The sequence below is a fragment of the Ammospiza nelsoni genome, chromosome 10, assembly GCF_027579445.1.
Source record: "Ammospiza nelsoni isolate bAmmNel1 chromosome 10, bAmmNel1.pri, whole genome shotgun sequence".
In the NCBI taxonomy this organism is placed as follows: Eukaryota; Metazoa; Chordata; class Aves; order Passeriformes; family Passerellidae; genus Ammospiza; species Ammospiza nelsoni.
In genome coordinates, this window is record NC_080642.1 from 14,818,452 (window position 1) to 14,844,597 (window position 26,146).

Consider the following 26,146-nt stretch of genomic DNA (forward strand, 5'->3'; position numbering starts at 1 on the left):
TAGGGAGAACAGGAGTTTATTGAGTTTTACCTGTCTGAAAAGTGCTGGTGAAAAGTTGCCATTTCATGCTTTGTCTATAGACAAGATAAGTCAAAAGAGAAATTGTTGCAAAAAACAAGCTCATTTGAAAACTGAGTGTTTCTCCAGAACTTCTTACCATTCCTAAGTGAACACAAATGTGAGAAGTTTTTACATGAAGCTAGTCCTTTTCATTGTCAGATGCAACATCTACACTTAAGGTCCCTCACAACTATTAAAATACTTTCAGGCAGTATTAATACACGGAGAAGCAATTAGTCATATCTTCAAGAAGCCAGGTATCCCAGCTCTAAAAGTGCATCATTTAAAACATTAGTAATGGAATATTTTGAAAGAACATCTCATTCAGTATTAATGCATGCCATTATTACAAAAATATTCATTGCCTATTGTAGGAACAACAACCTTTTTTTGTAGACAACAAAAAGCATGCAGAATGGTATCAGATCAATATAAATCTATTTTTAATGAGGTTTAAGACACTGTTCAAGTCCCATTAAGAGCAGCTTCCTTCAACTGTGCATCAGTGTAGGCTTGCACAGCTGTTAAAAGTTTCACTAATGTGGCTTAGACTGGCCCCAAACATAAAGCAGGGCATTAAGACTGGATTGTGAATTTTAGAAATCCTTCATTTAATTTGTTTAAATAAAATATTAAAAACCACTGTAATAATTAGGTATAAAAGTTGTTAAGTAACAAATTTGGGCCTAACTAGTACAACATACAGGTATTTACACAAATGCAGATTTGCTGTGGTCTTTAATATTGGGAAGACATCAAAATGTGAACCATGAGCTCAAGCCCACCCCCCCCAAGACTGAAAGACACAAAAACCTTGGGGAAGAGTAATATAAATTGCATGTCAGCTCAACTGCCCAAGTCAGCCCCATAGCATGGCTCAGCCTGGCTCAGTGAGCAGTCACAAGTGAACCAGTCTGGCTGTGGTCATTTTAGCAGCTGCACTTTAAGTTACATTGCAAGTAACGAGCCCCAAGTCAACAAGGTATTTCTACAAAGCAGTTGATGACACCAATTTTCTAATGGATGACGATGAAATACATAGAAAGTTCAAGATGAAAGAGCAGATGAAGACGTGAGATGTTAAAATGATGCGACAAAACAGATATATAAATTAAACATGAATGTTTAATCAAGACAATCCTTTCTTTTTCCTTTTTTTTTCCTTAAACAGAGGTTCTTCCAGAATTTTTTTCATTGGAAAATCAAAGCCTATTCCCACAATAGTGAGGCCACTTCTTTCAAGCAGCTCTGTTGTACAACTGTTACCAGGATCCTAAACTATTTAAATTGTTTTCTATTGGTATTTCTGAACTAAAAAGTCTCAAAATATTGTAGATTTTATTTGTGCTCCACATATTACAAGCAATTAACAACACAAAGAAAGGTTCAATTCCTCAGCTAGAACACCAAACTCTATCCCAAGTATTACATGTACACAATACTTGCACAGTGACAAGCACAAGAAAGTACTAGTTGAGCACTTACTTTCAGATATTCATACCAACTCTTAAAATCCACCACTTCAGTTCTCCCATGCCACCCAGTCTACAATTTAAGGCATCTCCACACAGCCATCCATCCACTGACCCACCCACTCCCACACACACGATTTATGTTGGAGGTGTTTACTCTTACAAAGAAATCACTATGTCAATCAGGTACCATTTATTATTTATCCCTCTAACTGTGTCAGCATTGAGATATGACAGTTAAACCAGTGTTAAATCAATACAATATTTACAGAGCACAGCACATTAAGCTTGAGACACTCACTTGGAGGATAAAACCACATTTTAGAGCAGGACAAAGGTCACCATTATTATGTGTTTGAAAACAGCTATTTACAGGTCCCTATGACATAACTATAGTCTGTACACTGTTCCAACAGGGCAGGCAAAAAGCAGGATAGGCATTTATTTTAAGGGAATTTAAACATACAATTTGGAAGCATATTATTATGCTACCCTGAACGCCATGAACCACCTTAACATTCTTCAAGGTGGTCTCATATCCTAGAATGGCATGTCCAGCTGATACAAACAGACAACACAACATTTACTTGGTGGAGAGTGCTTACTCCAGCTATTCAGACATCATGACTTCGAAGGCAATTCGTCCCAGGAACTTGTCACGGTCATCTTGATTTTTTAAGTTAGGTGAGCCGTGGATCTTACACTCAATTGTTATTTCTTCTTTGGTAGCGTTGGGGGCAATGGTTAGCTGAACAGCCACTAGAGGCTGCAAATAGTGAGCCTAGGAAACAGAAAGAGGGGGGAAATGTTTGAGAGATCAGAGTAAGTTGGCATTAAATTAACACTTAATCCATCAGAACAGTTAAGAAAAAGCTAATTAGGAACCCAACTTTTCAAAGTCCAATCTGATTCCAGTAAGAAACTTCATTTTCCCAGGTCAGAAATACCTTCATAGCATTTCTTAACTAATATATTCAACATCATTTGAGTCACAGACAGATGCATATGAATTTCTACTTTTTTTAGTTCCAATTCTTCGAGGAACCTTCAATGACAGAACGTCAGAAATCAGTGTCTTCCACTCTTCTGCTTGTTTTGGGTTTGTTTGGCAGGGTGCATGTAATCTGCTACAGAATGCAACTTTTCTACCAGGGTTTAAAGTGTTGGTTTTTTTTCAAAAGCCTGGCTCAACAAATACTAACAAACCAGCTTCCCTTCTCCCCTATCCCATTTACCTTTTCAGCAACAAACCATTCTGAAAGGTGTTATCTGTTTAAAAGCTTTATACAGAAATCTTTCCTTGAACATCCTGACAGCATCCTTCCTGGTCAGTTATATTTGGTGGACCAATTACAACTTGTGACTACTGTAAAAATTAAAACTTAAGAATGAGAGCAGAATCAATTCCATTCTTTTGCCAACTCAATATTGTACCTCACATCCAATTCAGTAAGAACTTTCATTCTCTTGTGAAGTGCCTATGAATTAAATAAGAGCCTATACCCTGTTAAGGCAGCATTTATGCAATGTTCATGAAGCATTTCCATAATTTATTAATATTTTTAGGTTAGTACTGCTGACTGATGATTATGCAAAATTCTTTTCCAGGTAAAAATTCATGTAAGTCAGTGGACTAAATACAACATTACAGTATTGTGTAAGTATAAACCTTGAAATTTAATTGAACAAGTCTGTGTTAAGACTTTTTCCATCCTCATCAACTTAAAAGACTTAAATACATTTCTGTTGGTTTTAGGCTATCTTCTCTACACTAGAGAATACCCAAAGTCTCATTTATGATGATGTCATGGAAGTAGATGTGCTAAAATCTTCAATATTAAGTACTAGTAAGAAACAGACTGAAGTAGCTGCTTTCATTGCATAATGGTTTCACTAGATCAGAAATTTTCCTGTGCTCCCATAAACTTCAGACTGAGAGGGAAGAAATGCAGCTAGGCAAGACTCCCTCAAAACTTCCCAGTTCTAAGGGTGATACCACACTTAGAGTTTTCTAAAACTCAGAACTAAAATTCTGATGTTTCCTCAGGAGAGAAGTCTTCTCACCATCAAGGTTTTTCCAAAGGGGCACACAAATTTCTATGTTTTGAAAAGAGATGATACCAGAATGGACTTTTACTCAGTATAAAATTTGGAGGAGGAGGGAAGAGAGGCAGCATCCTCATTAACTATGTCAGATCATCTGAAAAAGGGAACATTCCCGAAGGTCAGAGTTGGGCTCGTTGTACTAAGCAGCAAAAGACAAGAACCATCCTGGACCACAAAACTGTAGATATTAATATTTTTCTGGTTGCTACCTGAACAAGAGCAGCAAGTTTGTTCAAATCTTCTTAACTCCTTTACAGAATAAAGTAATTTAACAGTTCCACACTGATATAATATAAAAATTCTGTTGCAGAGCCAAGGAATCTATCCAGACCCTTGAGATGCAAACACTCAAACTTCCCACAACTCTTCTTATTTCTCACTATGCTAATATTAGGAGAATTAGGCCTTACATAAGCAAGAATGCCTAAAACCAAAGCCCCTGTTCCATATGAAAAAGAACATTAAAAATAATAATTAAAAAAGTTTTTTCTAAATCACCTAATTCAAGCAAGGAACAGCACTGTGTTTTGCCTATCATGAGTGTCTTTTCATAATCTTCCATTTTCCATCAGTATAGCAGCAAGATGGGAATTTTGTTAGTAAAGCTCTTCATCCCATCCTTGGTACAAACTGGGTCTTGACATGTCAAGATGCACAGATGCTGTATTTTACATTTCTTAGGGAAGCAGTGCTCTCTTTCCCTATTCTTTCATTCCAAGAACAGGACAGAGTCTGTACCAACTCCAGCTGTTGGAAGCACAGGCAATCTCTCTTTAATTTGCATGCCTAAATGGGGTACCAATTCATAACATAGCAACAAAATGGAAAATACAGAATTACCCAGAAGTAACATGAAAGCACATGTTGGAGGAAAAAAAAGCTCCTTCCACATTAGTAAAAGTCATGGGAGGTTAAAAAAAGTCATGGAACTGCTGCAAGTATAGAATACACTGGAAAAGTAACTGAGAAAGGAGTAATTTGATAAAAAAATAACTTTGGTGTAATTACAACCACTCACCATGGTACACTATGAATCTAATAGATTTATGTTTGAAAAAGTACCTTTATCTTCAATGATGAACAGTGTTTAGTAGACTAAATGACTTGGTCAGTAAGAGGCAATATGATTTTCTGTTTTATAGAACGTACAGATTTTCTGCATACAGTGATCACAAATTGATGCAAGAAAATATTTCAAAAGAAAAACTGGAGTTTTAATTTTACATGTACTGTGTTCATAAAGTAGTGAATTTAGGGTTTTTACAACAATAATTTTAGAAAACCCCAAATGTATCTGCTGCATTGAAGTCCTCCTTTATAAAACAGGGCAAATAGAAAGTATAGCATGCAGAGCCACAAAAAATATAATCAAGAATACCATAAGGGCTTATGAGCTTAACATCCTATACAGAAACACCAAGGATTAACTACTAGAAGTGTATTTAACATGAAGACAGTTTACTTCTCCTGCCTGTCCCTGCAGTCAAAAAGACTCCAAAAGATTTCAATGAGCAAAAAAGAGCAGTGGCTCTCCAGACTGCTGGTGTACAGCCACTCTCCATGAGGACAATGCCCAGTTTGTTCATGGCTGCCAAAGCACGTCTCAGTCTCTCTGAGCGCCGTGCAACGTCTGCATCTGCAATATTCCTTAGCAGCACCTCATTACAAAGTTCAAACTTCAGAATTAATCTGCTACTAGCAACTGGAAATGCACACAGAAACAGAACACAAAGTGAAGACCATCATTAAGGGATACTTACATGCAAGTTTTTCCCATAGTACGGGAAGTACATCAAGTCCATTGCGCCATTACGAGGAAAATAATTTATGCTAACCATGCCTTCTTCCTGTAATTGCAGACAGCAAGGAAAGCAGAAATTAACATCTGCTTGCATAAAAATGAACACAAAATTAAAATGATAATCCAATGATGAACTGCAAGAAACCTAAAAAAAGGCAACTGACTTACAAACTCAAAATAATTCAAACCAGATTTCTTTTGGCTAACAGTCACATGCTGCACACATCTGCTGCGTTAAGGATGAGCAGTACTTAAATTAGCAGTCGAGTCAAAGACAGCCTGCCTTCACACTTATGAGTCAAAGAAATGGGGAAGGGGGTATGTTCATTGTAACGAGTAATTTAACAACCCAACCCCCCATATAGAGTTTAAATCCCAAGTATCTCCAAGCAAGCCTGGGTATTTTTGGTCAATCGTGCTGTTTAAAGCCAGGTTTTTAAACCTCTGAAGCTTGTAATGATACAAGCCTTCACAGAGAACCACAGACACCTCTCTGCAACAGTGCCATTCCTAACATGAGGTACCCTCTATCCTTCAAGTACAGGCCAGATATGAAGAAACCCAAACTGTTAAATGGTGATGCTGCCGGAGTTGTATCACCACCTCAGAGGAACAATGTATACAGATGCAGGCCTTATCACTCCACTGGCCCCTGCAACCTAAAATCCTGGAATAAGAATAAGCTACCTACAAAGCTGCTGCCTAATTTCTGACTAAGGAGTCAGTCAACCCATAAAATATACAAAATATGTCTGTATGATGGAGCTGTCCAGACACAGGTTATCAGTATAGCAATACACAAACACCTCTCCCTATACACAACATTCTTCAAGACTGTATATCCTGGCAGAATAACAAGCTGCTCCAAGTTTACACCACTAGGAAATGCCCACATCTGTAACCTTCTGTAATAAATTAATTTATTACCATAACCAAGAGAAATGTCATTAAAACAACCACCCAAAATGCTAAATGCAAGTTCAGAACATCACTATTTGTTCCATGTAATTCACAAGTTCAAAATTAATTAGCAAGTTTCATTGTTGTTTCTCTATTACCATATACAACAGCTGTAATTTTAAACAGATCCCTACAGAATTCAGAAGACAACTGCAGTAAGATCAAAACATATTTAAGAACAAGCCACAGCTCAAGGTTACCTTCTTTTCACCTCCTCAAAACAGCATACAGTAGTTTTTTAGGATATAGCCACATTCTCATTCCTTTGCAGTCTAAATTACTGCAATCATCAATATAAATTTATTAAGTACTTTGGACCTTGAGCTTGTGTATAACTATTAAGAAGGAATATGTTGATTTTCACCATTATTGTTTATTTTATTTAAAGCTCATGCAGCTGAAAATACTTACTTTTCAAATATATTGCTGAAATAATGGTTAAATAATCAGCATATGGAATAACATAGGCAAAGTAAGCAGGAGTAGTGCTTTCTGGAGCAGCTGGGTACAAGGCATGCATGCAGTCATCACTATACATTAAATCTATGCATTAGGCTCTCAGTGCAGTAGCAGGGAGCTTCTGGGACATGCAGCTGCCTATCTAATGCAACTGCTGGGGGGGTTCCAGATAGTCCTGAATAAACAATCCTAATTAATATCCCTACACAATTAAATAAAAGCAAAAAACTAAAAAACACCTAAATAAGCTGTATTTACTGAAGAACTTCAAGAATCTGTCCATTAGTGAGTGTCACTTTTTCTGCTTATCATGTAGTTTCCATGAAGAGCTGGTGACAGTCAGCAAATCTAAAAATTGGACAACGTAGCTGGACAGACAGATTTCCATCTCTAACTGGGTCTTAATTAAGACTAGTTTAGAAAGAAGAGTTTACCAGATGTTGAAATAATATGCTAAAGAAATAATATAAGAAAGACCCAAGGAAATAATTTAGGAAGGAATGATCTATAATGACTTGAGAAGAAGAAATGGAGAAGATAAAGAGCAGTATTCATTAGCAGAAACTGTAAAACAACAGATTTCTATCACAAAAAAGATAACTCAGATCCTGAGTATGCTGACAAAAGCAAGGCACACAGAATGTCATTCATACAGCCATTCTTCATTCTTGTCAACCACAAAGTGATACCTCACATGAAGTCAAGATGGTCAATAAAGAGCAGAAAAAGATGTATTTTGGAATTAAGGCTTTTCTTTTCTCTAGTTAAAAAAAAAAAAAAAAAAAAAAAACAAAACAAAACAAACAAAAAAAACCCATGAAATTTACCAGTTTTCAGTAAAGGCTGTTTTAACTTGAAATAAATACTGCAAGATGTTCTAGCACTTGTGAAACTGCACAACTCTGGCCCCAAACTAAAGACCTAAAATGCTGATCTTCTTGGAGGCAGAATCTTTTTGTTGATTTGTTTCTCTTTCTGGGGATTCTCAACACTGCAGCAGATTAGTTCCTACAGGGGGCAGGAGGAAGAACCAGCTGCAATGAGTGTCTGACACTGCAAACACTCACATCCCTCATCTACAGAAGTTACAGTGATGACAGCTTCATCTACATGAGGGTACAGGGGGAAGCATCCCCCAGCTATAAGTGTGCTGACTCTGAAATTTTTCCATTAAAAAAACCCCACCATATAAAAAGTGCAGGAAGAATAAAGAAGATTCACCTCACAGAAGAATACCTGAATAACACAAATTTCACACTGAAAAACTTAGAATGATGTTTCAGGTGGCCAAAACTGGCAGGATGTGCAGACTGAAGCTACTGAACAAATTTTGTATTTGAGAGACTTGTAAAAGCAAAAAAACCATCTAAAAGTCAGATGGTGTGTTTGTTACGTCCAGGCAGACACTTCTCCAAATGGCTCTCAGCATATGTAGGATTGATGCACAGAAGTTCCATCTGAGCATCAAGAAGAACCTTTTTCCTGGGCAGTAACTGGGCACTGGAATACACTGCCCAGAGAGTGTGTGGAGTCTCCCTCACTGGAGATATTCCAGAACTGTCTGGATACAACTCTGTGCCATGGGTTCTAGAATAAACTTTCTTTGAGCAGGAAGGTGGGACCAGATGACTACTGTGGTCCCATCCAACCTTATCCACTCTGTGACTCTTAATTGTAAGAAATATTTAAAAACAAAGATGAAAGGGAGATAAAAAGCAGCGAGCAGTAAATCTACAGGACCAATTCCAACTGGTACCTAAGCTTTCCTAAGCAAGTAAATTATTATGAGCTAGGGTGAGAATAGGCTAACAAAAATAGATGCATTCAAAGTAGCAAAACCTGACAAATACTTCCCTGGAAGTCACTAAAGAACTACTAAGATGAATAATTGTAAAAATCATACCCATCACACTTGTGTAGATGACAAAAATTTTAAGAGGATGCAGTAGCAGAACTTGGTACTTAAGAGAAAGATGATGCAAGAAAACACACACAAATCACTCCTGTTTATCCCAAAGGGTAAAAAAACCAGCAAAAAATGCCACCATGATCAACCAAGTTGTTATTAAGGTTACTGTTTTGCTAGTGAAACCAGTTAAGAGGGTAAGAAGTATCTGTTTAGTATAGTTTTTACTACTGTCTCATAGAGCATCCACAGACAAAAGTTGAAGAAATACATCGTAAAATAGGACTGCCATCCATCAATATTTTGTAAATCACTTGAACATTAGTACTCAACACTTCACAAGGCATTTCTGGTGGAAATGGAGATGACTGCTCTGAATCCTATTCCATGTTTCAGTAAGGACTTGAGAGGCAAACCCAAGTTCATTCATTGATGGCACCAAGCTAAGTAGTGCAAAACACTTCAAAGAACTTGATCCCATTAAAATGATCACAAAAAATGACAGAGGAGGGCCAAAAACAGCCCTATGAAATTCAAAGCTGTGAACTATGAGAAATCACATCTATAAATACAGACTGGGAAATAACCAGAAGAATGATTTAAATAGTAAAACAATTAAAGACTAGTGTATTACAAACAGCAAATTCACCTTGCTTTCAATGTGATCACAAAGGGAGAAATGCTGCCACTAACAATACCTCAGCTAGAGGCAAACTTCTATCTAGTTTGGAATATCACATTGCAAAAAATTATACATTAGACAAGTCAAAAGAATACTAGTAGAAGGAGCTTAATTCCTTTATTCTGTTCAACAGAACATGGGGTTTGTGAATGGAAGCAAATTAGTCTCAAGTAGGAGGAAGAATCACCTTTGTTTGCTATGGGCTGTCCTGGAGAGACCAAAACTTTCAAAGACCCAACAAAAATAAAGTATTAAAATCTGTGCCTACCACAGGTATCTAGGATCAAGGCAGAAACCCTTACAAGTGTTTGTCTCATTAACTACTAATATTTCCCAGCCTACACTTTACAAGTCACCAGAAGCTAAAAGCCAGGACTCTGCCCCTTGCTCAAGCTACAAACTTACCAACTCTTTCACTGCTCCCCAAGAAGTCTAGGAAAAACACCCATAAGTCAAAGTAATTATTATAATTGCAATAAAACATTCAGTGTAAATCCATTGGTACATAACAAATATGCAAAGATTAGCTGTTATTATAAGTAGTTGATACTTCACTTGAAGGCAACTTTTACTTGAGTGGTAACATTAGTTTTCACACACAGTTGTCTTACCCATCATTTATAAAATTGTCTAAGGTGCACTTGCAGCATGGAGAAAAAATAAAAATAGAGGTTATGAAATGGGAAAACAAAAATATAACTCACAATAAATAAATAAACAAGACCACAAATACACATGTATGCATTTTCCTCAAATCTAAACCAAATCAGGTAGTTCAAACATCTAAGGATGAAAGAAGAACCAAAGAATGTTTCTATAGGTACACTGAGGAAATTAAAGACACTAAAACTAAATGAGACATACAGTAAGATGAAAAACACAAACAAAAGCACAAAATCTCTAAGAAGGGAAGAGTGAAATAAACTACTTCATTATTCATCATAATCACAAGGAAAATCAACAACACATTTATTTCTTACATTCTGAACTGACCTTAGGGTTACACTGTATATGTGGCTCTCCTTCAGGCTTTAATCCAATTATCTAAAGGAGACAAAGGTAAAATATTTACAGATCTCTTCCGCACTTTCAATTTTTACAGACTGAAATTGAACTTTTCCCTCACTAAATATGAGTTCATACAGGGAATAAGTGTATCTAGTGTAATTTTCATCTGAACACAATTTTAAACTAGGACTAAGATTTAAAGCATTGTTAAATTAAATAGCTTACTCAACTCAAAATAATTACAGAAGGAACAGAAAGTACTGTTTTCTTATTTTACATTTAGCATGTAATTTTAATGGCTCAAACCAATTAGCAATTCAAGTAACAGGTACATCATTCACCAATCAGTAACAGGACATCACTGAAAAGTCAAATACATTGTAGTTTTCCTCACCTTTCATAGTTTAAGAGTTACAGAATGCACTAGATTAGAGTTATTACATTAGAGATCTGGAACACAGACATGAAGTACAACACTTTGCAGAGTGGTCTAGAATCTGTTTCACAGAACAGTTAAGGGGGGGGCAAAGCAAAGAACAATATACTTCTGAAAACAAGATTCAGATATTTTGGTTCAAGTTATCTAAGCCAATACTGGTAAGTATTAGAATGCTTAAAAAGCTTACTCTCTGGAATTGCTTAATGTTTCAGTAAATTACACTATTAAAGAAATGCAAATATCTTGAGTAGCAAACTGAACACATATTTCAGTCCTTTCCACAGTAATCTTTTCATACAGCAGTAGCTGGGAGCACTTGTACTAAGAGCTAGAAGATAAGCAGGCACTTACTCTATTCATTTTCACAAGCACGCAGGGAGTTCCTTTAGAGTAGCCAAAATTGGCATCCTCCTTGCCAGAGCAGGGTCCCAGGTCAGAGAGGTTGAAGCGACAAGCCTTTTTAACAGCAGCCTCGCTCTGGTCAAAGATCTTTCCCCGGGTACAGTCTATGTTCTGGGACTGCTTGGAATCATTATATGCTATCAAAGAAAAACAGCTTGTAAATCAATGGTATAAAGCACATAACCAGCCAAAGCCTGCAGATGCCTATATAAATAATTATCCTGTTACTTCCCTAAGAGTTTCCTCAAAGAAGTATTTTCAGAGCACTGTATCTTACATCCATCTTAACAAACACTTTTTCAAAGCCTACAGACAAGTAGCAGTTTACTTGAATAAAAGAGTATTATAGAAGAATGAACACTTTCCTGCTTTTAAAATTGTAACAATAATCACAACTTCATAAATTTCTGTACATAAACTAACTACATATGCTAAGCCAATAATGTATTGATTGTTTGTATCTGGAAACTCAATCAGTTTTCCCTTCGCACATGTTTCTTTTACAAACAAACAGGAAACTTGAAAGTATTCCAATAATTAATATTAAATTGCCTCTACAATTACATCAGCTTGTATAATTTATGTTATACTAACATCTCAAGTTGTTTCTCACTTTCTTGTGTTTCTGAAGTGCACAGAGCATACTGTCACAAGTGTGAAATGACTCCCATTTAAGACACTTTGTGGTTTCTTCTCCTCCCTTACACTGCAGCTCCCAGCTAATAAGGTAAAATGGAGAAAGGGAAAGTTCATCCTGATGCAAAACCACAGAAGTGCAGGAGAGGCAGGTAGTCATGAAATGCAGCATTGCTCTCAGGAACCCCTGGCAGAGCTCTGAAAGAAAAGCCTACTCACAGAAGCTTTTAGTAGGCACCAAAACTGAATATGGAGAGATTCAAGCATAGCTGGAGCTAACAAAGCAACTCATGCACACAGGTGAGATTTCACAGCACCTTCCTCATTCTGACTTACAACTTCTGAGGGGTTAAACTTATTAATATTTTAAATTGATTTCCATGTTATTAGAATAAGTGTACATGTAGGCACACATGTAAAATAATGTATGACAAACCAGTGATTTTTCCACCCTTCAGATTTGCCCTGTATTAGCTTTTCTTCATGTTCTAAATTCAGTGTTTTAATATTTCTGTGTGTAAATACTGTGTATCAGAGTGAAAAATCAATAAATTTCAATTAATTTAATCTTTGTGTGCCTCATTTTCCAAAGAGACACCTAAGTTCTTCAGACTAAAGTACTCTCACCCAGTTACCAAATCATTTAGATTGAGACTAATCAGATAACACAGGTCTTGTATGTTATTTTAAATTAAATTATTTTGGCATATGTAATTTCTACATCTTACAGTATTTTTAAATAACCACATCACCCAAAACTCTCCATTATGTACTGCACTGTTTCTCATGCTCACTGTCCAATATAGACATTTTACTCACCATTTTCTGTAAAATAGAGACTTTTATAACACACATATCTACAGTAACCCTGAACTTGTAACCCTGAACTTGCTTTAGTAAGTTGGCATTGGCAATTAGTAGCTAAAAGCAAGAAATGAAATAATGTACTCAAGATTAAGACCCCTAAATTACTTGGGCAATTGTAAGTAACTTACATTCAAGGAAGTTCTGAAGTGTAGTAACATATTCTGCATATGATTGGCTGTCACTCTTATTGAAGTGAAATTCCAATGCAGTGTCTGGCTTTGGTGAAATCATAAGTCCTTAAAAAGAAAAAGTTTAAGTTAGGAACTAAGCAACTTATCTTTCCTTCACCACTCTAACCCTTACTCAAGCATCCATAAATTGGAAAATGTCTATTATCTGTAAAGAAACATTAATGTTACCCCTATATTCTACAGTAATGGAAGGTACTTTGTGTTTGAAGCCAGCAATCAAAATCAGCATTACATTAATTAACATTTAAATCCAACCCAATGTACAACTGCAATTCACAAACCAAACCAAGTGATTAGGAAAAGCAAAATCAGCAGTTTAATCACTTTCAATCAAAGATTTTTATTGATCCACTTTCCACACTCAGCAAGTTAAGCTTTAAAAATAACTGAAAAAATACCCAAAAGCACACCCACAAAACCTTCACTTTAAGCAACAGTCCAAAGCTTTAGGCAATACACAGTGAAGCTATGATGGTATTATTCTCACAGAAACCCAGGAAAAAAAAAAATAAAATTGGATTATACATAAAGGCGGCTTGAAAGTTACCCCAGTCAAAACAGACAAGTCAAATTAGTATTCAGTCTTCTCCTCCATCTGCTCTAACAAAGCTGAGGTGCCACCTGTCCCAGGGAGGACAGGAGACACCTTACAGAGCCCCAGGGCACGGCTCAGCCCATGCTCCAGAGCTGCCCCTCAGTGTCCTGGGGGAGCTCCAGCTCCTCCTGCTGCCTCTGGGGGCTCTGGGCAGCAACCAGAGCTGCAGGAGGTACCAGCCCATGGATCACCAAAGGCTGGACCCAGCCCCAGCTGGAGGATGGGCAAGGCACACAGGGAGTGAGGTGAGCATGGCCCTCTCAAGAGCTGAGCTGCCCCTGCTTCCCAGAAAGCTGCAGAGCTCAATCTCAGGGATTTCTGTGGAGCAGGTGAAAGCAAAAGGGACACTGAGCAGGCAATCACACAGGTACCTGATGGCAACACCCCTTCGCCCACAACAAAAAAAAATAAAAAACAGGACATCTTCATAAAAAATGAACATCTAAGAAAGTAAGATAAAGTTAGGCTACTGTAGTTAACCATCACAGTAAGGTTCAGAAAAGTATACCAAGAGCGTTTTTCAGCAGCCCAGGTCTATTAAGGATTTACCTATGGAAATGGCCAAGCTTCTCATCCAAAGGCAGAAACTATTTACAAATACTTGCAACTTGCAAATAATAAACATCTATACTAGAAACTCATCACCAACAAATATTCTTCAGCTTTAAAAAAAACCCAGGTACAAGTTAATGTATTTTATTCCAGGTCTTTTATAGGATTCCAAATAAATCAAAAATCCTCTTTTTTGCAATAACAGCAGTTAAATTATTTCCATGGAAGCCATCAAGTAAAGGCCTTAATGACTAACAGTCCCTATTTTGACTGCAGACAACTCTGCATCATTACAGTAATTTTCTGGCCTTCACAGTGAACTGGGATTCAACAAAATAAAAGGCAATTAGTAGCAGGGCTGAAAAATCACTGGAGGGGTTTTACACATTAGGAGCTTTCAGCAGATAAGAATTTATTATCTACAAAACTATAATGTAAATGAAGGATTTAAATGGTATTTTTCAAAAGGTATATGACACAATAACTAAACTAGTCATCAATGAAGGAAAAAATAATTTGAAGAGATTTACTGCTTCAGGGGAATGTCAGAAACATCCCATGAAGAGGGGACTGCTCCACTTCCAGTGGATTACATTCTGCCTAAAAACTATGGTATAAATTCTACAGAAGAAGCTATTTTAAGGACTGATGCATAGACTGTGAGAAATGCAGGATTTGAGCACTTCTAGAGGAACAGAATTAACAGCCTCAGCACAGGATCACATCTAGGATTGTAGAAGAGATTACATTATTTTACAATTCCAGGAGGGATTTAACAGAAGAGGTTTTAAAATCATCTGGATTTGATTTATACTATTATATCCCAGTGTACAAAGCAATTCAGGTATCAATTATAAAATAAATCAATTGTGAGATTTCCAAGTACATTTAATGTAAGAGGAGAACCTTTGACCTACGGCATCCAGGTTTTGTGTGTAGATTTTAGGTTTTTTAAAAGAATTTAAGTTTACAGCCAGGAACATTACATGTCTCACTGCAAATGAAAAACAACAGAGTTAAGGAGAAACATTAAAACAGAAACAAGCAACTTGATTAACTTTAATGTATGAGTTACTAAAGACATGGTTAATAAAGATATTTAATTCAGAAATGTTACAGGAATTCTTCAATTAAAAACCTAATGCAGCATATACTTTTAAAAACAAACATCCCTTCAAAGCCAAGGAAAATTAATATCCTGAACTACATGAGAGAAGAAATGTCACTCAAGCCCAGCATTAAGCTACCCACAGCTTCATCCACTACAATGCTTCTGACTGCCACAACAGACACAATGGAAATGGGGAGAAATGGTCAACTAAGCCACCTCTTTCTTCCCTCCTTTATTTTTCTTCTAGTTTTTTTTTTTTAATAATTCTTTCGAGCATCTAGCCCATTCTTAGCTTGAAAACACAGCAGAAATCCTCAAAATCCCTGACAATATGACACTTGTTAGAGAAGCCAGAACACTACACCAAAACAAATTTTGTTCATACTGGCCCAACTGCAGCTTGCTCTACAAAGATCACTGCACCATCTTAAGTGTGGATACAGCTGCAAGGTGATGTTCCATTTTAAGAGTTTTACATTCAACAAAAGGAAAACAGTATTTTAAAAAATAACATCGTCTTACTTCCCTCCATATATTATTATATTGGTGAAGACAACCACCTTATTATTCATTCTTATTTGCACAAGGTTTTTTTAACATACAATTAGTTCCTTGAAGCAGACCACAGTGAGGCAGGAGGGCAGCACATAAAGGAAGCAGGACAGCACTTTCAGTGTTACATGGACTTAGCGTCATCATAAACAGGGCCCTTACTCCAGTGGATCCCTATCCCTACAATCCCTAAAATCCACAGACTTTCCATGTCAGTTGGGAACTATCTAATGCTGTAATAAAAACTCTGCAAAGGCCTCTATCCCACAGCCCTTACATGCTCTTGAGCAGATCACACCCACAGTAGAGCTTTCCTGTACCTTCTGCAAAGTATCAAACACTAATCAAGGTGGCCTTCCACCTGATCCAAGAGAACTGGTTTCAAGTAGCTTTATAGCAATTTGATTAAATTATAAACCAACTTCTACATCAGCATGCTGTGTGGATCTGCAGGCAAAATTGTGGTCTACATGACAAATTCAACTGACAGGAGCTTAAAGGAAAAACCAGCAAAATTTAGCAAAAAAACCCACACAAAAAGGTATTGCCTGAATTTGTGCTATAAACATAGAACTTGCCTTACACCGAGTTGTACCTTTGCAACCTGCAAGTAACTGAATAATGATGATTTCCCATAAGAGGTTAATTACTTCAAAAGAGCTCTCAATGAAACTCAGTTGTTAAAGCAGGCAGAGTTAATGAAGAAATAAATACAGCGTTACCTGGACTAGAAATGCGGTCCCGGTACTTGGGTATATCATTGCTCAGGGTCTGAAGCATAACCCACAGGGTGAATGTGAACAGGGCTGCTAGGAAGCCATAGAATACCAGATAGAATAGCAAGATCAATCCTGTAAAGGAAAAGATAAAATTACAATTTTTGTTTCATCTAATTCCATTACCTATTTTGAAAATCAGAAATGGGAAATTAGCAATACAATGTTTGTAGTCATAAATATGCCCCTAGCATACACATGTAATGCACAGTGCACAATAATGCAAACAAAGAGGTTTTCTTAATACTTTCTGATTCTTAAAGCTTATAGACCATTTTGGCATCTCTGTTTTTAAGAGAGAAGCATTAAAAACCACTCTTCAGGCTATACAGGAAAGCTAGCAAAAATTACTAAGCAGTGCATTACAAAAAAATAAACTGTCACTTGTTTACTAGAATTTTAGCTTTGTATCTGGTTCTTGGGAAGATAAAAGAACTGAGGGAAAGATAAAATTATTACACTGGATCCAGACCAGGGAGGAAGCCATTGTTGCGTTTAATAACATAGTTGATATTTGAGGGAACTCCACACAAGAGCAGTTCTTCACAAACGTCCAGTTACAAGATACTTTCTCAGGGTGAAAGTGCTTTTTGCCACATGTGTTTGAAAACAAACTAAACCTTCTCTCCAGATTTATCCAGCCTAACACACACACACACACCTGCTTTACCAATCTACCCCAGAGACACAGCAAATTCACCAAATTCACCAAATACACAGATTATTACCAGCTTCAACTTGTTTCACTAACTGAGCACTCAATACCAACCTAAATAAATGTGTGGGATTCTGTTTTAAGACAAGCTTAAGGACATATGCAGAGAATTTGTCAAAAAGAATGGGAGCTATTAAAAGTACTGAGGGGACTGGATGCTTGGACTGAGAGCCATCTTTAAAACCATTCTAATTCAAAAACATAACCAAATGTTAACACAAATTCAACTGTTATTGGATATTCTAGCCATAAGGGCACTCTCAGGAGCCAGATATGCAACTTGGGTATGAAGAAATGTACTTCAAAACCATTATGCAACATCCTACCACTGACAATTGACAGAACCAAGTGCAGAACTTTCTAACCTTTCACAGAAAAGAGCAAAAGTAAACACAACTGTACCCCAGTGCTATGTAGTGTCCACTGGAATAAGACAGAAGGAAGCCTAAGCCCTGGCTCCTGTCCCACAAATCATGCTTGCATTTTGCACTGAAATAGTCTCTAGTATAGTATGGTACCCAGAAACCCATGACTGCTAAAAATCCAAGCACCCATTTAACTTTTCCCAAAAGAATTCTGTGTACATCTATTAAAATAATGACATGGTTTCCAAATTCTTTAAGTAAAGTTCTCAACAGCAACCAGCTGAATGTCAGTGGATTCTCCATTTGGTCTTAGTTTTCTATCTGACACATTGATGAAGATACCTACCAATCTGCAATGACCCGAAAATGATCAGCTATTTAAAACACTTGAAAGCACCAAGATGTAGGATTCTATGCAGCAATTAGAAGTAGCAAAGTATGCAAACACAAAAACAAGACTACTCTATAATGAACAAGACAGCTGGACATCTATTGTGAATGATTGCTAAGGTTATTTAGAAGCTATTTAGCTGCTAAAATGACAACATAAAACCAAACAGAAATTCTAGTCAACAAAGCCATTACAGGAGTTGTATCTGTATTTGGCACAGCAGCAATGGGTTTTACCTAAAAGCTTGTAATTGCCTTAACTGGATTTAAAGCAGAATGAGGATCTTCTGATTAATATCCACCGTGTTCTGGGTGTTATAAAATCAACCAAACAAAAAAGCTTCCTTACAAAACCTCTGGTCAGCTCTCATTTTGATCCATACAAGTTAATCAACTAGTGGATACTTCCCTCAAACTCCCTAGACAGTACACTTTCCATCAAGTGACCGAGATGTTCACCAAACAGTCCCAATGGAACAGAAGAACTTGACATGTAAGACAAGCAGCTGCTGTGGCAAGTAGAGTAAAATTAAGAAAACCAGGGAATTATTTCAGAATACACTCGTATTTAATTTCTAAAACAATATGCCAAACTTCATTGGAAAAGGAAAAAATTGATGAGCATAACACGGGCACTCAGAGCAGCATGGAGTGCAGCTCCAAGCAGACACGGCCCTAGGAAGAGCCCTGCTTTGGGCCAGCAGCACCACATGCCCTGCACTCCTGACCCTGAAGGGCAGTGCCACAGGGGCAGCTCTCCCCCAGGGGTGCCAGGTGTCCCACCCAGCTGCACAGCCCCTCACCCCAGCAGGGCTGGCAGAGCTGGGACCCCTCTCAGCCTGGAGGGAGCACCAGGACAGGGCTAACAGGGGTCCCCACTCCATGATGGAGACTGCAGTGACAGCAGCACCTCCCCCAGCCCCACTCCTCCAGCAGCAGCCCAGCCACCAGGGATGGGCAGCAGAGCTCGGCTGGAAAGGCTGTTTGTATTCACAGCTCTGAAGCTCCACCAGCCTCCCCCAGCCCAACAAAGTTTAATCTTTATTTTAATACAGCTTGTAAATTCTTTGCAGAACGCTGACCACTCAACTGACCCATTTATGTTACTTTGCCACATTAAAAAGAGGGAAAAAACAAACAACAAAAATCCCCTCTGCAACTTCCAACCGCTCCAAACTGAGTAAGGTGCTCTTTGTGAGCCTATTAGTACTAATTATCCTTAGCTAATCACAGTGAGCAAGCCATAACCTGTCAAGAAACTCTGCCAAAATAACTTCACATCACACTGGATTTCTTGTCAGGAAACAAGATGTACCCAAGTAACAGTGAAAAGCTATCTTCCATATTTCCTCCTAACAAAGTCCAGCTTCCACAGCTAACATGCAACCCAATTCAACTGTTGTACAACATCTCATACACCAAAACGATAACACAAGAAAAACTCAAACCCAAAATTCTGCATTACAGTTTACCTAGTTGTTTTAGTTTGCTTTTCTTTTTGCAGGGCATCACAGCACCAAAACCACTTCTTCACATCCTAACCACATCAACAAGCAAGTCAAATCTGGAAGACTTCAATTTCTGAACCAACATGTTCATACTGTCATTAGCTGGAATTCATTTGCAGGAATCAAAACACTTCTCCACTGTGAAAATTAGAATTTCTGACTCTGGTGAATGCAAGTTATCACATATCTGGCCATCACTTCCATGGAATACAAGCTTTCCAAACTTTACATGGCAAAAGCAATGAAAACTCAGGCATACACCAGACTGACAAATCTACCTGTACGTAATGCTTAGTTAGATATACAAAGGTATCAATACAAACACTCCCACAAACAGGGTAGCAACTATACAACATTACTTGCAACAACAAAAATGAAATTGTTTTTATAGTTTGTTGGATTCCATGCTGCACTGATCCTATCACCTGCATGACTGTCCTTCAGAATCTTTAACAAATGGGATTTAAACACTCGAGTGATCTTCCTACAGACTGATACCAGGAACATCAAGGAGTTTTAGTCAACCTGCAAAAGATTTCCTTACTTTAACCTATCTATCCACATTAAATAATCACTAACCATGTTTCAATCTTTTTTCTTGGACACTCAAGAAATACTGCTTTCCAGATTTGGATGACAGCAGAAGGAGGAAGAAAAAGATGAGTTAGAAATACAACCTCAGTCCCATGTTATATTTTATGTTACAATAAGCCAGGGCTCCACGCAGAAAATGACTAAACCTCAGGAGACAACAAAAACTGTCAAGTGCAACACTTGCAAAGAATCCAAAAAGCCAGGGTCTAATGCCATGATTAAGAATTTAGAACACCCCACCATCACCATAAAATACACTCACTGTACTACTAGAGCATACTGCTATCTGTTACAAGACAAAGCAAGATGCCTTTTTTCAGAGTGCTCTGAGCCAAGGAAAATAAAATGCTCTACTGCAATGGCAGACAGTGATGCTAGAATGTTTAATATTACACTACTCATAAAGAAAGCTAAATGACAATAAATCTCTGCTCAAAACACCAATAAAGAAGACAGAATAACCATGTCAGAAAAGCAGTTAAAAGTCTGACAGCACTTTTTTTGTCTTCACTGAATTCCAACCAGTGAAGACAAAAAAAGAAGCAAAGCAGGATCCTTTGTCATGGTGGCCAACAAGAGTGTGTTTCCATTGACATGGTGGAAAGCTTTCCCAGAAATGAGGTGTTGGGTTTGGTTGGTGGGTCTTTGTTTGTTTGTAGTTATAACCATGTATCTGTGCCCCAAAAAATACAACTAAGCATTCAAAAGAAAATTCAGTAGGGCCTAATTTCTGTGCACTTCAAGGCAATGCCACCTCTACCTCGAACACCCTGACACAACCAGGCTTACAGAAAGGCTTAAATACCTTGACATGACATCTAGTGTGACCAGAGATGAAGTACTGCTACAGCCTATATTGCCCCTCTTTTTTGGCACAAATTATTTTTTTATTAAGCTTATGTGAATAGAATTAACTCGTAAGAATAGAATTAACCTCGTAAGACAGTGCACACACCAGAGTATGCAGTGAGCATCTCAACACAAGCCGTTCATGCTGACCTCACTCCATCCCCGCAGCACCTCGCCCTTACAGGCAGAGACTGAGGCTGATCCTCCTTTCACTCGCAGAAGGCCCCACCCAGCAGCCGCCGAGCGCTCCTCGCTCTGCCCCACCTGATTAAACGCTGCGGGCAGCCCAGACCCACCCTGTGCCCATCACCTCTTCGAGGACTATCGGCGCCCCTCAGCCTTGCTGCTGAGAACAGCACAGCCTCAATCAGCAGTTTTTCCCAGTAGTTTCTGTCTCTTTTAATACAACAAATGACTATGCTAAGTAATTAAAAATAGAAGAGTTTGGGGGAGAGTGTGTGTAGGTTTGGGTATCAACTTGTGAAAGATTCAAACTGAAGTACCCCTCAAGTCTGAAAAAAAATAAGGTGAAAATCCAGTTTTCTTCTGCAGGAGACATCCAGTTTTCACCAAGGTGTAAAAAGCAACTCTTTACCAAACTCTAAATTGCAACCTCTGTTACATGACAAATGACTACATAATCACTTGTGTCTGATCTTTTCACTAACGCTGAACTGGAAACGGCAGATAGAGGAGTACTCCAATGCCACAGCATTGGCATTCACAGAGAATCACTGCCCTGCAGTTACCATTTACATAAGCCCCCCAGACTATGTCAGACTAGGCAAAACATGCACATACTGTGAATAATTACTTAAAAGGCTTCTCTACTGCTTCTGTCTCATTTCTGTGAGGAAGCTGTCTTGAGACAAGAGAAATACGCACAGAAGAACCAGAGCCAGCTGAATTCTCATCGTGCTGTCCCTGGAGACAGGACAACCCAGCAGGCTGGCAACCAGAGCTCCCCTCCCCTGTGTCCTCGCCTTTCAGCCCAGAAACCAGCAACAGAAAAGCAACTGTAAGTCGGTGAGAGAGCTCTAAGCTCACACCTCGACTGCAGGAGCAGGAGACCTAACCCTGCATATTCTTCTGTGCCAACAGAGCCACCCACTTAGTGTCCTGCCATCAAAAAGTTAAACTAAACAGAAAGCCACACACCACGCCCCAAAATAGTCAGATTATAATTAAATTAAATAAGCACAGTATATTAATCATGGAATGCCAAAACAAACGAAACACTGAAAATATGGTGATTCTGAACATTCACTTCCTAATGCCCAGACTGAGGAAATGGTATACAGTAGTAACCACATGCCAATCACCTAAACTACTAAACAAGTAGTTATTATAACTATTATTAGTTATAATTTTTCTTCTTAAGGAAGTAAAATTATTCAAACTGTCTGTAGATACTTTCTCAAGCAACTGTGGAAACTCAGTTACCAACTAAGTCATCTCAACTTCAAATGTTATCTATTGGCCTTGGTCTAACATGAACTAGTAACATCCTAGGTGACTAATCCCACTAGACAGGTTTAAACAGAGAAGATGGTTTCATCTTCCACTTCAAAAAAGAAAAAAACAACCAAAAAACTTGCAAGCTATTTCTAACATATCTACAGTCTGTGCAGCTGAGACTCATGACACAGCCAGACTTCTGCAATCCACACACCCAGCCCACGCACTTGAGGAAACCTGCCTGTACAGAAAGATCACTAGACAACAGCATAGTGGAAATTTCCTATCCTTTGCTATTCAACTGGCAGAGTGGCTGCAAGCTCTTATTTCCATCTGAATGGAGGGGAACTCCTGTCAGAGCTCGGGCCCTCTCCTGACAGACAGAAGACACTGGCACGGCAGAGAAAGCACACCCCAAGCACTGTCCGCCTAAAGCTCCTCCTCGCTATTTCAACATCAGCGTTCATTGAGATCGTGTCAAGGCCAAGGATGTATTGGCCTGTTCCTTCACACCACGCTGAGAGCCTTGTTGGTTTTGTAAGCACAACTATTAAGTATCCCAACTACATCCAAGTTTTGGGAGGAGACGCAGCATTTTCTGAAGTCAGTAAATATGTCCCATGAGGGCAGAAGAAACATACTAATATTAAGCATTTGTACAACTGTTTAATATGAGAAAACACACTCGGAAAATCAAAATATTTTTACTGGAAGAAACCAGATTACGATAACATGCTTTCCAGCTCAGAAGAAAGCAATAGGATGACTACCTGAAAATAGGAAAATAAACACTGCCTTCACAGGCTTTAATGGAGAGCCTTCATTTAAAGCTTCCTTTAAGAAAATAAAAGGCCCAGAAGACCTACGCTGGAACAAATTTAGCACGATGACGCACAACCACACACAACGATCACTTTCTGGAATTGGGGCTCATGAACTTTTGGGGAGGGGGGTTGGGGATTTTCCTTTCCTCTCCCGAAGCGCGGCTCCAAGCACACGGGCAATCCGCGCTCATTCATTCCGGGTTCCGTGCGCCGCGGGAGCGCGGGGGGGCCTCGGGCACGGCCGGCGCGGGGGAGCTGCCCCGGCACGCGCAGGCTGCGGGCGGCGCGGGCGATGCCGCGGGCGGGGCCGGCCCGCACCTCGCGGCGGAAACCCGTCACGGCCGCACCGCGGCGGCCCCCGGGGCGCCCCCGGCAGAGCAGGCGGGAGAGGAGCCCACGGGCCCGCACCGGTTGCGGGGCGGGCGCTGAGTCATCTCGGGACGCGCCCCGGGAACTCCCCCTTCCCCCGACCCCCACCCCCGCTGTCACGGACGGAGCTATTTTTAGACCGGCGGTTGTAACGGGCACCGGGGTGCGTGCGCCGCCGCGACCGCGCGGGGCCGCCTCACCTGGTGCGCGCCGCCCCCGCATCCCCGCGGGGAGCCTGCCGCATCCCGTCCCCTCAGCCCGGCGGGGGCCCTCCAGCCCATCCCCGCGGGGGGCCCTCCCGCATCCCGTCCCCGCATCCCCGCGGGGGCCCTCCCGCATCCCGCCCCCGCACCCCCACCTCCCGCGCTCGGCCCCGCTCCCCGCCGCCCCTCGGCTTCGCCTCACCCCGCCCTCGTCCCCCGCGGCAGCCCTTACCCCAGCTCTTCGCCGTGCGCCCCAGGAACTCGCCGCTGTTGGGGTTGTAGATGAACTGCCGCCACTCGGCCATGCTCTGGCGGAAGGGCTTCGTCGTTTCCTTAGCCATGGCGAGGCGAGGAGCGGCTGCGTCGCGCACTCCGGCGGCAGACCCTCCCCGGCAAAGAAAGCCACAGGCAGCGCCCGCTCCCAACCGCTAAGTAACTGCGGCCGCGGCGCCCGGCGGGAGAGCGGGCGGGGGCCGGGCACGCCGGGACCTTCCCCAATCCCGCCCTCCTTCCCTCTTCGCGCCCCCGCGCCGGGCGGGCCCCGCCGCGCTCCGCCCACACGCGCTCCCCGCTGCCGCGCGCGCGCGCCCCCTGCCGGCCAGCGCCGCCCTGCTGCGGGCACGCGGCCCGGCCTGGCGGAGCGGCGGCGCCGAGCGCGGGCAGAGCGCGGGGCCCGCCAGGCCCGGCCCGGCCCGGCCCCGCTCCCCGGCACCACCGGGCGCCTCCCAGCCCGGCTCCGGGCACCCGTGACCCCGCATGTGCCCGGCCGTGCAGCGCGGGGATGTTGCGCGGCGGGGCGGGCCCTGATGCACAACCATCTTAGAGAGGTGCCGGGGGCGGAAGGGCTCGCAAGTGTAACCCGCATCTCGGCGCTCTCCGCGATCCTGCACCGCCCTGAACACGAATGTGCCGAGATGCTACAGAAGGGCTGATGGAAAGGTGACTCCTGGAGCATAGCGGCTCCAAAGCTCCGTTGCTGTGGCGCTGCTGATGGTCCGTGTGAGGACGCACCCCCTCTCCCATCCCCCGGCTGGCAGCACAGCAGCAGCCTCCATTTACTGTGGCACGGATCAGGAGGCGGAATTCTCTTTCCCCAGTACGGAGCGGAGCAGCCGCAGCCCCCGCGCACCCCCAGCCCCAGTGTGCTCTCCCTCAGAGCTCTCAGCCAGCGGCGGTAATGGCATTAACTGGGGACTTCGCAAAACTCACGTGTGACAGGACAGCTCCTACATCAAAGAAGTTCTTAAAAATAGCAAGAGACCAAACCCGAGTGAAAAAGCTACACCAGACTACGTCTTAAAATTTTAACACACAATTTAAGAGATGTCTTATGAGCAATTACATATTTATCAGCATGATTAGTTCAAATCATTACAATGATTGCAATATTGCCAGAAAGCAGTAAACATAAAGAATAAAATAGAATAAACCTATTTGCCTCTTGAACGTCTGATTCCAATAGTCTCTACTGTTACAGTACATCAACTAAATCATTCTGTTGGCTGTAGAACAACAACAGAAAATAACGTATCACTCACTAATTACTCCTTGTCACACTGCTCAGCTAATACATTCCATTTCAGGCCAGAAATAAGCCATCTCCATTTTTATTCTTCTTTTAAATGTCACCAAGCAAAAGACTGACTGTCATTCCATTTTAACATCTGCTTTGCTGAACTATTTTTCCCAGTTTATTTAAAGAGGTATCCTACACTATTAGGGAATAACATGCCAGCAAAATGCACCTATATCAATCTTTTTGGACTGGGCACCATATGGGTTCAATAACAGTAAAGTTTACTAGATGGAAAGAACTGTGGAAATTAATAAAGATTTAAAAATACAGATTGTCTCTAAGGAAGGACCAATCCCTACATTATGCAATGACATATCAACAGCTAAATATATTAATTTTTTTAATTAAAGAAATTGTAAACTTAAGTATTAGAAGAAGCAGTATTATCCGGCATCACCAAAACTCTCCAGTCTGCACAACCTCAAACATTGGAATCATTTTGTACTCTGCTCCAGTGAGTTTCAGAGGCTCAGTTTTACTCTACTAACTATTATGCTCATTTTTAAAATCATCCATCTCCTGCAGCCCAGCCTGACTTGGATGAGACAGTGGATCCTCACCCCCATTGAAAATCAAACTGTTTGTGAGAAGGAGGAGGGTCAGTGTCCTGACTCATGGGCATATAAACCCATGAGATACACACTGCTGCCAGGTAAAATAATGGAAGGGTCCCTCCAGCCTCCAGTGAACACAAAGTGCTGAATGAGGACAGCCTGATCT

At 40.4% G+C, this 26,146-nt stretch overlaps 1 protein-coding gene across 1 annotated transcript; it reads right to left on the reverse strand.

The window, feature by feature from the left end:
* Positions 1-24,360, reverse strand: ATP1B3 (ATPase Na+/K+ transporting subunit beta 3). Its single transcript, XM_059479697.1, has 7 exons — positions 24,083-24,360; positions 16,522-16,650; positions 12,927-13,034; positions 11,245-11,432; positions 10,440-10,490; positions 5,399-5,485; positions 1-2,313 (listed from the first exon to the last, which is right to left on the reverse strand). Exons 1-7 carry the CDS (start codon positions 24,189-24,191, stop codon positions 2,143-2,145), a joined length of 843 nt encoding a protein of 280 aa, XP_059335680.1. The 5' UTR covers positions 24,192-24,360; the 3' UTR covers positions 1-2,142.
* Between the last annotated feature and the right edge of the window lie 1,786 nt (positions 24,361-26,146).

Coding starts and splice junctions, on each gene's coding strand:
- ATP1B3 (XM_059479697.1), bottom strand. CDS start 24,191: ATGGCTAAGGAAACGACGAAGCCCTTCCGCCAGAGCATGGCCGAGTGG. Junction 5,486..10,439: donor ATATACAGTGTAACCCTAAG/GTCAGTTCAGAA, acceptor CTGCAATTACAG/GAAGAAGGCATGGTTAGCAT. Junction 2,314..5,398: donor ACTATGGGAAAAACTTGCAT/GTAAGTATCCCT, acceptor TCTGTTTCCTAG/GCTCACTATTTGCAGCCTCT.